Genomic DNA, 13958 nt, shown 5'->3' on the forward strand with positions numbered 1-13958 from the left:
CACCAGCTGCAATAATCTCTCTCCAGATGCTGTGCTAAGAAATACAAAGAGGGGGCTGGACCACTAAAGAGCACTTTTCCATGGGTGAAGTAGCCCCAGGTGAATTTAGTGGGTGCCTGAAGAGGAAATTGTTCAACTATATGATAACTATACCGTTAATTATTGACAATTCCAACTAACTTGGCAAACACATTTAGCTGGCCAAATATGCCAAGTGGGAGAATTCAGTCAGGAATTCAGTCTGTGTTACATAAGACGTCGGGTCATAAAATAGCACAACAGAGGGTTATTTCAAGCTTTTCTTTCTTTCTTGGCCAGTTGGTGCTATTAGAAATTATTCATACACTTTGGACACATTGCAAATAAATATGCTAACTAAGGTAATTTAGATGGTCAGTTTGTTGGAATTACAACAAATGCTGCAATAATCTCTCAGATGCTAAAAGAGGAGACTGGATGAGAGCACTTTTCCATGCGTGAAGTAGCCCCAGATGAATTTAGTGGGTCCCTGAAGAGGAAAATGTTCAACTATGATAACTATACCATTAATTATTGGCGATTCCAATTAACTTGGCAAACACATTTAGCCAAATATGCAAAGTGGGAGAATTCAGTCAGGAGTTCAGTCTGTCTTACATAAGGCATTGGGTCATAAAGTACTACAACAGAGGGGTATTTCAAGGTTCTAATACTGGGAGTAGAAATTATGCATACACATTGGAAAACATTGCAAATAAACAGGCTACCTAAGGAAAAAGAGGGTCAGTTTGTTAGCATTACAGCCACCAATGCTTTTTAATCATTTGACATTTGAACAACCGAGTAAAATGCCACTGAAAACCACAGAAGCCGAAATTACAGTCAGTGAACGTACCATCATGTATTCACTGTAAAACATAAGAAGAATTGATAACAAGAAAGGATAGTGAAATACCCACGGAAATTGTGATTTGCTTCCCTTATGATCCTACAAACTGTGTCCTACACCACCATCTGCTCCAACAAACATGAATTTCATGCCTTTCCTTCACGGTGGTCCTCAATAGGCTACAACATGGCTCATGATAGGAACTCAATCGTACAGGGCATGATGTCTTCTTGAGTTTTCATAGCTCTGTGCGTAATTATTAAACTATATAATACCAACAAAACAGATCAGTGTCCCATAATTACAACCAGAACAAACCTAACAAGAGGACGGCAGAATTCTCAAAATATACAACATCTATCACCATAAAATTGATTTTTTTTGGAGTGGAAATCGACAGCTTTGTACAGGTTCAGTTTGTCCAATCCTCTTTCGAAAGACAGTGCCTCGGGGCTGAAAAAGTGCAGGAGTGGGGTTTCCCTTCAGACAATCGTGGCCTTGTAAAGGTCCGTCTTGGCGTCCTTGCCCTCCGGTGGGCTGCGGACGCTGTGGGGCACCTGGGCGCCCCTCATCTTGCTCTGACACTGCCGCAGCTCGGCCACGTAGCCGTGGAAGCTCAGGCTGAGCTCCGAGTCCTCTCCCTGAGACGGGCCCGCCGGCGTCCCCTCCTCTAGAAGGACTCCCTCCACGTCCATCACCTCACCGGCCTGGGACGCCTCGGCTGCAGAGGGGGATTTGGCGTTGGGGCATAATGTGTCCGTTCTTCCATCTGTGTATGGAAGAGAGGAAAGACATTTAACAATGAGACAGTGTCGAGGAGTCGGGGGTGTCTATGAATGAATATGTCTTTTCTAGTTACAGTGACTGAACACTGAGCACAGATACAAGAGAAATCCCATCTTATTTATATTCAATGGCTTCCTCGATGCATCCTTAACTCATGTGGACCCATGTGTGACAGAGCATTAAATGCCGATTATAGCGCATGATGGCCAGATGCCCAAGATGTCTTTATTACAGTTCAAATCATCTCAGCAATGGAGATGCCGTCAACCGTCACACATGCATCTCAAGTTGTCGGCATTGCTCGAAAGAACACATCCGTTTAAAATGCTATATTTGTGTCGGTTGATGAGATAACTGGTTCCCCACACAAACTTGATGAATTGCCTTGACTAATTAGGCTATAGGAAAGGAGTTGTCACAACAACCATGGTTATGTCACTGCAGAGTATTTCAATTCAAACTGAATACCAAGCGACAGCAGACGCTTGTGCAAGTCAGAGTTTCTGGGGTGCTGCTGGCAGTACAGTTATGATGAGCGATAAACGGTCCACTTCTCTTCTGGCCCTAACGGCCCCCTGGACTCTAAACAGAGCAGCGGTCCAGAGTGACTCAAGCCGCGGCACGTCGCCAACGCACAGGGCCTCCGAATGCGCGCTGGCTGTGATTCACTGATGTTCGGGCGGATGTAAACACAGCCTGGGAGTTCCCGCAGCTGATCTCACACAGACCCCTCAGCAGCACGACGGCCTTGGAAAATGTCATGGAGTTCAACTCCGGTGACCCAAGGTTTACTTGAAGCAGGCTTCCATCCATCACCTGGACATCAAGTTATAAGACTGTTCGATGACTCTCAAGATCTCGTTTGGTGAAATTCAGAGATGTGACATTGGGGTAAGTCTGCCTTTGGGATGTGTTTTGAGAGTCAAGACAACAAGACATTGGAAGAAATTAGAAATCACTGAGACGTCATTTTCTGAGTCATGGTCAGGTCAAGTCAAGGAGCCGAATCATGGTGAAATCATTCATTTTAAAAACAGAATACTTCTACTATCAATAGAGTAAGTAAGTGCAGAGATGCAAACTCATGGAGAGTGAAAAAGGTGACAGATCTATCAGGGCAGACAAAAAACCACTAAAAATCATGCATTTAAGCATCCTATTTTGGGATGAAAAAGGTGACTGTCACCAGAAGGTGACTAGTTTGCATCCCTGAAATGAAGGGCGTCATTCCCAAATTCCTGAAATTCACCAGGAAATATTTGACAAACGGAAATTATTCTGTTCTGAAAACATCAGGTTCTTTGTAAACCTAAAGATGACTACTAACTTCAACACTAACCCAGCATAATGTGCATAACACTCATGCCAACAGTCAATGTGGAAGAGCGTGTGTTTGGAACAGAACTTCTAATCTCCAACCCAGGGTTTTCTCTGTGATGCGTCGATGCAAGGAGAGAGAGAGAGAGAGAGAGATAGGAGAGAGCCGAGGCATACTGAGGATTCTATGTACTTTCAAGGCCATCCATTTCTTTTCATAAACTTTCAACCCAAAGTTGTATTTTTTTCACTCTTGGCTCTTCAAGGCCTGTGGGCACCCTGTTGAAATATAAATGACTGTTTTCACAGCGGCCTACTCATGCATATCTTTAGTGTTGCAGCCTGCTGCCTTGCCGTGACCGTGTTAAATTATGTCCTGGCACATTGACACGGGCATGGTGCCTCCTGTGGAGAGTCTTGTCCAGGGAGCTGAGACAGATACAGAGTATAGCCAGACTGGAACTCGCCCAGCAGCATTCTTCGCCGAGGGCCGCCTGCCAAAGATCTGCATCGAGCCCCACCCTGACCGCCAGATGGATGATAAGGCTGGTCCAGGGTCAGCCGCTGAAAGCGCTCCGATTTGTCACGGAGACTGGAGGGAGAAGACGGTGAAAGGAGGCTGAAGGAAAGCCGAGCCATATGGTCCCTCAGGTGCGCCCTGCCGAAACACGGCCGTGCCCAGTCGTTTGCAGAGCACATTTCAGAGACAGCCATAGCTCATAGGTCCCATTTACTTCCAGGGACCCTTTCAGCTTTCCCCACATGGGCTTTACTTTTCCTCTGACGAGAAGCTCAGTTTCATGCTTATTGTCTAACCAAATACTTCTGTAGACATACTACAAAAACACATAATTAAAAATAATAATGAGAGGGACAGCTTTATTGTTGACTCATCCTAAAGGCCCCATGTGTTTCAATTAATCAGCATCATGTGAGTGAATAGACTTGGGCTGTGTGATATCGCCCCCTAGTGGACATCCCAATCACTACCAGCCAAACCTACACAACACTTGTCACGACAGGGAGAAATGACTACATCAAGAGCTGTTGTAATCATTGTATCTTAGAGCAGTGATTTTCATTGGCCCTTGGGATCCAGAGCCCTACTTGTTTTCACTCTAGCCATCCAATCAGGGACTGACACCTGGGATGTCAAGTGAAGTAGGATAGAAAACCAATAAGTACTAGTCTTTGATTACCAATGTGTCAAGATTTCTTTTGCAAATATTAATATTAGTGTAGATTTGTTTTCAGTGCAAGTGAAATCATACCCTGAATTGCATGAATCTGTGTTGATGATAAATGTATCAGTTTCTCAGCTTCCCCAATGAACTTGTGAATGTGTGTGCTTTGATTCCTTAGCAGTAGGAATAAAGATTCATAGTAAACAATAGCAGTCTAAAAACATCTTTTCTCATTCATTTTATGCCTCATATTAAGAAGAAACAGCCTAGCCTGAACCTGTTCCTTCACATTTTAATTTAACTTCTGGTACTGTGACATTGATGCGTCTTCAAACTAGCATTAGTATTGAGAGTTGATTTATTGTTCCAACCAAGTGCAGTTCCTTGAATTCCTCTGGAACAGCAGAGGGCGCCAGTCTGACAGCAATACTCTCATCAAGTGGCAATGTGAAGTTTCTGAGTGACTGAGTCAAGGAGACAGACTTTGAAAGCACAGGAATGCCATCAAAAACTGCATATTTAACTGCTTGTTTGGACTGATTGGACTTGTCCTTATTCAATGGGTGCTCATCTTTCAGACACACACACACACACACACACACACACACACACACACACACACACACAGCCAGTGTGCGTAATACCCTATGGTAATTCCTCTTTCACACCAAGGATCCACCCAGGGTTATTCCCAGGTTGATTTAGGGCAGTGGTTCCCAAACTGGGGTACGCGGACCCCTAGGGGTACGTGGAGGTACTACAGGGGGTACTTGAAAAATGTAAGAATAAATCATTAACACAAATTAAACATTAAAATTAATCTGCTCAGGAGGCACTAATTCTTTCACTTTCTTTCATTTCTTATTTTGTAATGTTATATTCTTCAAATGGTGGGTTATCACTCATTTATGGCATCATATGTATAGTTTTCTCTTGCAGTTTTCTAAGAAAAATGGTGTAGTTGGGTAAAGGGGGTACTTGGATTCAGAAATCAGGGAAAAGGGGTACTGAAGCCCAAAAAGTTTGATAACCACTGATTTAGGGTATGAAAGGGTTAAGCCGGGTTAGCTGGCTTACCTTGTTCATTTCATTATGAATGGCATTACCCGGTTTGCTATTAGTTATGCTAAAAGGCTACGCTAATTGTTATGCATCTCTCCCGGGTTGTGACCCAGGTCCTATTCATTGTTATGACCAGGGATTACCCCGTGTTGACCGATACCCCTTTCGGACCAACGACCCGTGTTGGACCAATGAAATCAAACCGGACAAGGCCATGCTCGTCTTTATTGGACAGGACATGCTTGTCTTTTGTCACATGCACACCACAACCCAACCCATGCACAACCCAGGGTTACTTGACCCATGTTCAGCCCTTCTTTTGTCAATTCACACCAAGTCAGTCAACATGGGTAAACCCTTTCAGACAGAAAATCTACCTGAAATAACCCTGGTCGGACCTCTGTGAGGAAGGGGTATGACTTGGTGTGAATTGACGAAACAACATGGGTCAAGTAACCCTGGTCCAACCCTGGTCATTGGTATTAAAATTGGTATAATTGTCACCCGAGTCAAAAGTACTCATTAATGTGACTTGCTGCATCTCAGCGTTTGCAGATCTGCACGTGTGCCTACAGTCACAGCAAGGTGGAAAGCAATATAGACGATTCAAATTAAAATGGAGAGAAAATAGTACATTTTGAGTCCTCGTCTCTGTTTTAACGAGAGCGAGAGATAGGTAGCCAGGATTCAAAACAATGGCGACGGTTTCTATCTGTAGCGCCGGCAACTGGTGGATGAGGTTACCATGGTGCCCGTCGGTGGTGGGAAGAATCAGGCGGATGCACTTAGCAACCAGAAAAGAGGAGCGAGCCTGCAGAGAAGCAGCGAGGCTTTACTTCTTCATCATTGATCTTGTGTGCACATATCACCACCGTACATGTGGCCTGTCTGTTAACAGGGAAAAGGTCAGACGTGTACATGTTGTGTGTCCACCCTTGATCTTCAAGCGCGTTGGAAGGGCAGCACACCTCCGCCGCACTTGCTTTGTAGCACAGGTGTTGGGAAACATATCGAGGTGTCTTTTTGATTACAACCCCCCCCCCCCCCCTTCTCCCCTCCATTTTTTGAGTGGGATTTCCTTTCAAGTTGAGCATCAAAACATGTCGTCTGGAGATTTGAACACCAGTGAAGCTGTTGGAGAAAGCTTTTGGCCAAAATTGGTAAATTTGTGACAACATCAATACCGTGTCCCCTGTGCTTTATGATTCTAATGAATGCTGTTTGATTTATTTATTTTGCTAGATCATACCACAACCGACACTATTCAATCTCGGCATTTCACACTTTACCTTGGAACACACGCACACACAAACACACACACACACACACACACACACACACACACACACACACACACAGAGCGGAGGAGTGAAAACGAACCAAGTAAGGAGAGGAAATGGAAACATGAATTCCATCTGCACAGGGGATGATGATAATCTTGAACCCACACTCTGACTCCAGCACATCACAGCAAGCTTTGAAAACCCAGAACCCAACAACACAAAAGCAACCGGACTGGACAGCCCCACACTGACAGGCACAAGCCACACTGACACACGCCACCTTCTGTGCACAAAACCCATACACCACACAGCTACACACAACGCACGAAAGACAGCGTTTGACAGTCGGGAGTGCGCAAACACATCAAACTGAATGAAGTCTGGTTGAACAGAAGCACCCACCGGCACAGACACACACCATGAAACCAAATGCACCCAGAGAGAAGGGCACACGTGACGGGAGAGTGGGAGTTGATGAGCGAAGAGACGCCAGAAGACACAATGAGAAGGAGCTATGGAAGGACGGGAGAGAAGGCATGCGGAGGCGGAGAAGCGGCAGCGGGAAATTGAGCTGACGAAACGTGTAAAAAGACAGACGAGAGTGATTTCCAAATTCTAACATTTATTAGATCTAATCAAACACAGATCTAATCAAACACAGATCTAATCAAACACAGGTACAGAGTTTATTGGCAATGATTATCTACAACAGGCATCTAGAGAGGGAGTGAATGACCCAGATAAAGAATGACAGGCAATTCAACAATGTCGCCACTAGGAGCACTAACAATGATATTCACCTTTTGTTGAAATTGCTATGTGCAGCCAGTGGAGGCCACATAATGAGTCACAGATTTACAGTTATGTAAGAAAAAAGACATTGTTGAATTGCACTTACTTAGAGATGGTGGGATGGAGAGGAATACAGCATTTGATTTGCATGTTTTTGAGTATAGGCAGGTAGAACGGTGATATTTGCTTCCACAAATAATGTCATGGGTCTCCAAAGTCTGGTATGCTGTGATGTGTTATAACTACAATTATACATAACTCAATGCCAGTAAACACAGCTGCTAATCGGACCACTTTCAGTTCTGTAGTCAGCTACAGATACTCGCCCATTTGTTCTGAATTATACTGTGTTCATGACAACATTTATTGACTACAGTACTGTCAAATATTGATCAATAATCCATATGCATTATGCATAATGTTACTATTGATAAGTCCTGAAATCAATTACATCACTCATGCACTTGAGCTACAAAATAGTGTCACTCTCAATGTTCAACTTTAACAAACTAATCCCAATCATATATACGGTATATGGCCGAGTTCAACCCAACAATTTGTGGTGTGAACCAAATGACATCCAAGTAAACGTTAGTCACTTAACAATATATACACATCGCTATTTACAAATTGATCTGAATGTAATTAAGATCAAACACATGCTTTGCTATGTTTATTCAAAAACAAATCAGAATGAGTTTAAATGATTGGCCATCTGAGGAAGAATCATTTTCAATTCGTCAATAAAGTGCATCAGAGTCAGTGTAGAGGGAGTTATGGAGGAGGTCCGGTCAGACCGTTGGAGTGGGGGGCCACACACGACACACACACACACGACAGACGACAAACACACACACATACACGCACACACACATAGGGCACTGCATCATCACACTGTAGAAATACCTGGAGTGGACTGTCCCTCTCCACTTGCGTCTTGAGATTTGGAGCAGGAGGGTGGCGGGGTGAAGTCAGCCTGGGGCAGGCTGCTCTCGAAGGACAGCGGGGGGCCCGGCGAGGGGGGCAGCAGGGTGCTGTTGGGGCTGCTGATGTCGCCCTCCCCCACCAGGGTCAGGTCGGCGTGGTAGTCCTCCTCCACGGTCCGGAGGCCCGGCCGGGGGATCGGGGACAGGTGAGTGCCGAAAGGCGCGTGGCGCGGAGGGGGCATCAGGCACCGTCTGGCCCCCGAGTGTCCGTTGGCGCTGGAGCTGAGGGAGGAGTCCAGGCTCTCCGAGCGAAGGCTGGAAGTGAGGGGCCCGCGCTGGGAGACGCCGTTCTCTCGGCCCGCGCCCTGGCCTTGTTTTAGGGATTCGGGGGTGGAGCAGCGCGCCAGGTCGGAAGAGGCGGAGCAGGAGGAGGTTGGAGGACCCAGGCGCAGGAAGTCGGGGAGAACCAGGTCGTCTTTGTTCAGGAGTCCGCGCTGGTCGTTGGCTCGGCTGCTCTGCGCGCGGCTCAGCAGCTCAAAGAATTCTGGAGAGCGGAAAGAAAAACGGATGAAAGGGAGTTAACGCGCTGAAACGTCCCCAAACAGGCGAGTACCTGGAAGAGGAGGATTAGTTGTGTTTAGCATGCAGCACTGCAGCCCCGCATCAGAGGAAATAACCCACTTCTACAGCTTCCAGAGAGATAACGCGTAGTCCCCGAGGCAAAGCAAAGCCGAGAAATCCACCACAGGTTATAAAAGAAGATAGACAGAGGAGGAAGGAGAGGGGGATTTACCTTCAGCTTCATCTATATTAATCTTTTTCTGTTTTCTCTTTTCCCCTGGGAGCGCTGAGTCTGGTCCACTTGCTCTCACAGAAAAGTCCTTTCCTGATGACCTCTCATCCCCCTGCAGATGCAACAATAACAATGCACTCTGTTAGGGGGAGGGAGGGATGGGGAGGGGAGAGGGGGGGGGGGGGGGGTACGGGGATGCGGCCATGCGCGTGCTCGCCAGGCACCCTACTGAGCAAACGGTCCCCATTTACGGAGACTTCATACAAAGATGATCCTGGTCCATCTGTTGCTCGGCTATCTCAATGTCTTAATTGACCTTGCGAGTAGCATCGAGGCCAAGTAACATCCTCTGCGAAGCATGGCGCAGTAAGTTTGTGTTGTCTAAGCGTAGGAAAATGTCAGGCAGCGAGTCAGCCACAGGCAGGGTTAGAGCAGAGAATCCAGCAAACAGGAAGTACACACCAATCAAAAGCATGTCACTGGCGTGCATTTATTTTGTGCCATTAACGAAGGAGACCGAAGGTTACAGAAGCAGCATAGCAGTGGAGAAGGGCAAAACACCATATTTGGACTTACAGTATACATGAGACTAAAGATGCCATCTGTATAGTACTTACTGTTGCAGAAAGACTCCTGGTTGGCGGGTGGCCTTTCAAGGAGCCAGACTTGGGCTTGTCTGTTTGGAAGAAAGAGAGAATATTGTGAGTTAAGAAACATAACTGAGAGAGAAGAGGCAGCTGGGGAAGCAACATGTCATCCCAAACAAGAGGTGATTAGGTAGAACACACAAGAGACACTGATTACAACTGGCAAGTTCAATTCCTGGAAACCGATGTTCTGCGCAGAAAGAGCAACCGTGGTGGACAGGTGCCAGCGGGGAAGACGAGTCCTTCAATCTATTTCATCTACTTTATGAGAACTTGATTGTCAACAGTTTTGTTGGTGTGTTGTCAGTTTTAGTGTGTGTGTGTGTGTGTGTGTGTGTGTGTGTGAGAGTGAGCTGTTTGTGTCTTACCTTTTCCCGCGGCTGGGTCCGCTCGCTCCAACACAACACGCAGGCCGTCCAAGCTCGATATGGGGGCGCCCAGGTCCAAAGGCTCACTTTGTCCACTCTAAAAACGACACGTTTGGGAAAGCATTAGCCGTAGCATCTTCAGCTAACACGCTGAAATCTAAATACGTCGCTCGCTATTTCACATCACTTAGCCTATTAGCATAACTGTTGACATGTTGGTTCTTCACGTGTGTTTATCTGCCTTGTAATTCATGGCAGTCAAATTATAAAAGGGCTTTCAGCTTTGCGTCTGCTATATAATAAGAGTTATAATGCCTGGAAAACCCACAGGACCAAAAATAAATCTTCTGGCAAGGATTTGGGGGGGAGGAGTCGAGGAGTCGGGAATGTTTGAGGAATGTCGTCATTCTTAATTATAGCCCTGGTGCTCCATCATCAGAGGCTGGGTTGAGTCAGAGAGTGCTAACCACGAGTAGAGCTGGAAAAGGATGCGGTCGCTTCCCTAACCCCGACCATGATACTCCACCCTGCAGCACTGTCACACACTAGATCGGCCATGATACTCCACCCTGCAGCACTGTCACAAACGGGATCGGCTGCTCTTTGGACTCCATTGTAAGCCACCGGGGACGACTTACTATTTTGGCCACGAGATCGCTGAGGTGGAGGCCGTATTTGGCGACCACAGGACGCAGGACCTCAGTGACTGGTTTGGTGGGTTTGGCTTTCAGGCCCACGGAGCGGTTAATGGGTACCAGGTCCAATCTAAGAATACAGGGAAAAGCAAAAATAAATGACGGTAATGGTATAAAAAGCATGCACAGAAAACTAGAAAATGACAGGAATTCAACAGATACAAGCACAGGCCAGGGTGCTACTACACATTTTCCAAAAAAAAGAAAAGCGATACTTTTTCCAGACCTTGATTTGTTTAGATTAGAAGGTCCTATTACTGTATGACTTCACAGCAACAAATATCAGAATATGTGAGATGATTGGAAGGGTTCCTACACGGTTTCCCTTTTAAAGTTCCATATTTTTCCCAGACCCTATGTTCTTCACTGGATGTGATTTTGGTGGGTATTTGATATATTGTATGCTGACAGCGGCTGGGTATAAGATCATTCCTCTATCTGAACATTATTCTTTACATTAACAACTGTGGACTCAAAGAGGGTCTACAACAACATAAAAGCTAGAATTATGTGTGTATCCGACCTGAACCACATCATTTTCCATACTTTTTTCAAATCCCCCAAATAACTCAAGACCTGGAAATCTCTAAATTTCATTTTTAATACTTTTCCAGACCTGCGTAGGAACCCTGCAAGCAAAATCATTGATCATACCTAAACAAGGTGCGCTTCTCCAGTCTCAACTCTCGTGAGCATAGGGTCATGCAGTCTTGGTCCAAAACTAGAGGCTGTGAGGAAAAGACAGAAAGAACAACATGATCGCAACAACACATCAAATCCCATTCACAAAACCAAAACACAACACCATTTCCTCAAAATTAAATGTAATCTCTAGTTTAATCCTATTTAATCTAATTCCCCCCCAATTCTGTTCAGCTCTCAATTCAGCTCCTTTCAGTGTCAGTTCTAACAACGATTCCATGTGGATCATTTAAATTCACTTCAAAAAGGTGCTGGCAGCAGTGTTCTGGGCTGTTAAAATAATGGCAGCAGATGTTCTTAGCATTTGTTAGTAATTTGTTGGCAGTGTCCGCCTCGCTCACCTTCTCCCCTCCCACCAGGAAGAGGTCGACGGCGGCCATGTTGATGCTGATGCTATGACAGAGGTCTAGGAGGACCTCCCTGACGGAGGCGCCGGGCCGCAGGCTGATGGACGTGCACGAGCCGTCGGGCAGCGTCACACTGCTGTGTTTGGGCGAACACTCGCGCACGCGCTCCCACACCGCTACAGAGTGACGATTATCACCCTAATGGAGAGTTCACAGGAGGGGAAGTTAACATGAAGTCGCTTTTTTTGATCAATACAAATAATGTGGTATTTGTATCAGTAGTTTCTGGCTACAACCTCAGTTGATCCAGTTGTATTGAATTACAGACTTTTTGCCTTTACTTTCTGATGTGTGGTCCTACAAAAAAAAATCAGTAGGCTGACAAAAGAACATTTCTCTACTGTGCTGCCTTACACGTCAAGTAAAACGAATAATAACTTAAATTTCTATGCTACCACAAAATATATTAATTCAAGCACTTTCAGTTTCAAGGCCTTAATTCTCTCCCTCTCAATTTCACAAACTTCCAAGGATGTCAAGGACCTGTGGGAACCCTGAATACAACTTAAAACAACAACAACTATGGCCTCTTGTGATGGTCTCAGCAGACACTAAGCTGCGTTGCCATGGTGACATGTCCAGAGGAATCTTACCTCGATCTTGCCAGCAGAGCAGGAAGTGGCCATCTCCAGACTGGTACCAGAGGACAAGGAGCCTTGAGACTCCCTGCGGCCGTTACTGCCCCAGTAGTCTGCACAAAACACCACAGAAGAAGAAGGTGAGTTCACACACGCACATGAAATATTAGCTCACCACCTGGGTCAAAGAAATGTTCGCTGCACAATCCTCTTGGTGGTCAACAGACAACAGGTGCTTGTAATCAAATGCATATTTGTGACTCAGTAGCAGGTGCGTGTCATTAAATAACATTCGAGCTAGTCAACGAGAAGTGTTTAAAATACCATAATGCATGTTTCGTTTCCTTTCAGAAGATACAGAGGACGCTGAACACTTGCTTGAATCATGAGAAATTGCTATGTATTCACAGCTTCGATGCCGATAATATTCTACTCAAGGTGTTCAAATATCAATTTTTCATGCGTGTGACACTTTGATCACTGTAGGGCTGTCTTGTGCAAGGAAACTTCAGCAGGTTGGATGTTTGTCGTCAAGGGTTTGAACCTTTTGAATCTTATCCACGAGTGTCTCGGTTTTGATCTGCGAAATAAAGATAATCAGCAAATCAGGAGTTCTCACCAAGGTTAATGTCTCCAATGTCCTTCTTTTTGGGCCCCTTCCCGAAGCTCCTGTTGCGCGACCAGGAGAAGAAGATCCCTCGCTTCTTGTCGGCGCTCTCATCTCTGGCCTCCTCGTTAAGCGACCTGCCTGATCTCTGCTTTCTGGCCTCCTGCGGGTTTGGAGGACAATCGGAATGAACTAAATCAACCTACCGACTTGTAACTGACGAAGCAGCGTCAACAGACTAACTTGTAGACATAAATGCTTAATAGCGGGACCTTTCTGGGCGTGGAGAGGGTGGAGCGGTCGGAGCTGGCGCTGTGTTTGGACGGCGCCGGGCTGCAGGGGATCTGGTAGGGGTCCGGCAGGGGAAGGCCTTCCACCTCAGCCAGCATGCACTCCTGGTACAGGGAGGACTTGAGGAACCGGGAGTAGCTGTCGAACTTCATCAGGTTAAAGATCTGCAGATAGGGGGGGAGAAGAGAGAGAGAGAGAGAGAGAGAGAGAGAGAGCGAGCGGGTGTTTGTGAGAAACCGAAGAGACAGACGTCAAAAAAAGGAGGGTGACGGAGGTAAGGGGAGAGGTTAGAAAGAGTGAGAAGAGAAGAGTGCTGGTGTTAACATATGGTTACAACCGATGTTATGACAGGTGTCCTAACAGTTAACGTTTTGTTATGTTTATGTGCGAGTTGAAAATATACAGGCGTTTGCGCACAGGCGAGTATGTGTGCGTGTGTACAGTATGCACTGGATTCTCTGTGCTGCTGCATGCCAGTTTGTGTTTGTCTCTCTGGTAAAGCCTCACAGCCCTTTCGCAAACAAACCCAGATGGTCAAAAAGAATACAAAAAATGAAATGCTTGTGCATAAGTGACTAAAGGCTAATTGAGAACAAACCCCTCCATTGCACACTGAATCCCTCCGAACAATACTGCGGCCTATAAAAAGCCC

General features: G+C 45.9%; 1 protein-coding gene across 1 annotated transcript in view; it reads right to left on the reverse strand.

Annotated features, from left to right (window-relative positions):
• Positions 1–751: 751 nt before the first annotated feature.
• Positions 752–13958, reverse strand: part of LOC310779561 (regulator of G-protein signaling 12-like) — a gene marked incomplete at its 5' end in the record, with an annotated part of 45524 nt that continues 32317 nt past the window's right edge. Inside the window, 11 exons of the mRNA XM_083640087.1 lie at positions 752–1637; positions 8199–8762; positions 9012–9123; positions 9629–9687; positions 10027–10123; positions 10665–10791; positions 11376–11449; positions 11765–11968; positions 12424–12521; positions 13028–13178; positions 13288–13470. Coding sequence (XP_083496213.1) covers positions 1351–1637; positions 8199–8762; positions 9012–9123; positions 9629–9687; positions 10027–10123; positions 10665–10791; positions 11376–11449; positions 11765–11968; positions 12424–12521; positions 13028–13178; positions 13288–13470 — 1956 coding nt within the window. The 3' untranslated portion in view covers positions 752–1350. The remainder of the gene's footprint in view (positions 1638–8198; positions 8763–9011; positions 9124–9628; positions 9688–10026; positions 10124–10664; positions 10792–11375; positions 11450–11764; positions 11969–12423; positions 12522–13027; positions 13179–13287; positions 13471–13958) is intronic.

Source organism: Poromitra crassiceps (genome assembly GCF_964638095.1).
Source record: "Poromitra crassiceps genome assembly, chromosome: 7".
In the NCBI taxonomy this organism is placed as follows: Eukaryota; Metazoa; Chordata; class Actinopteri; order Beryciformes; family Melamphaidae; genus Poromitra; species Poromitra crassiceps.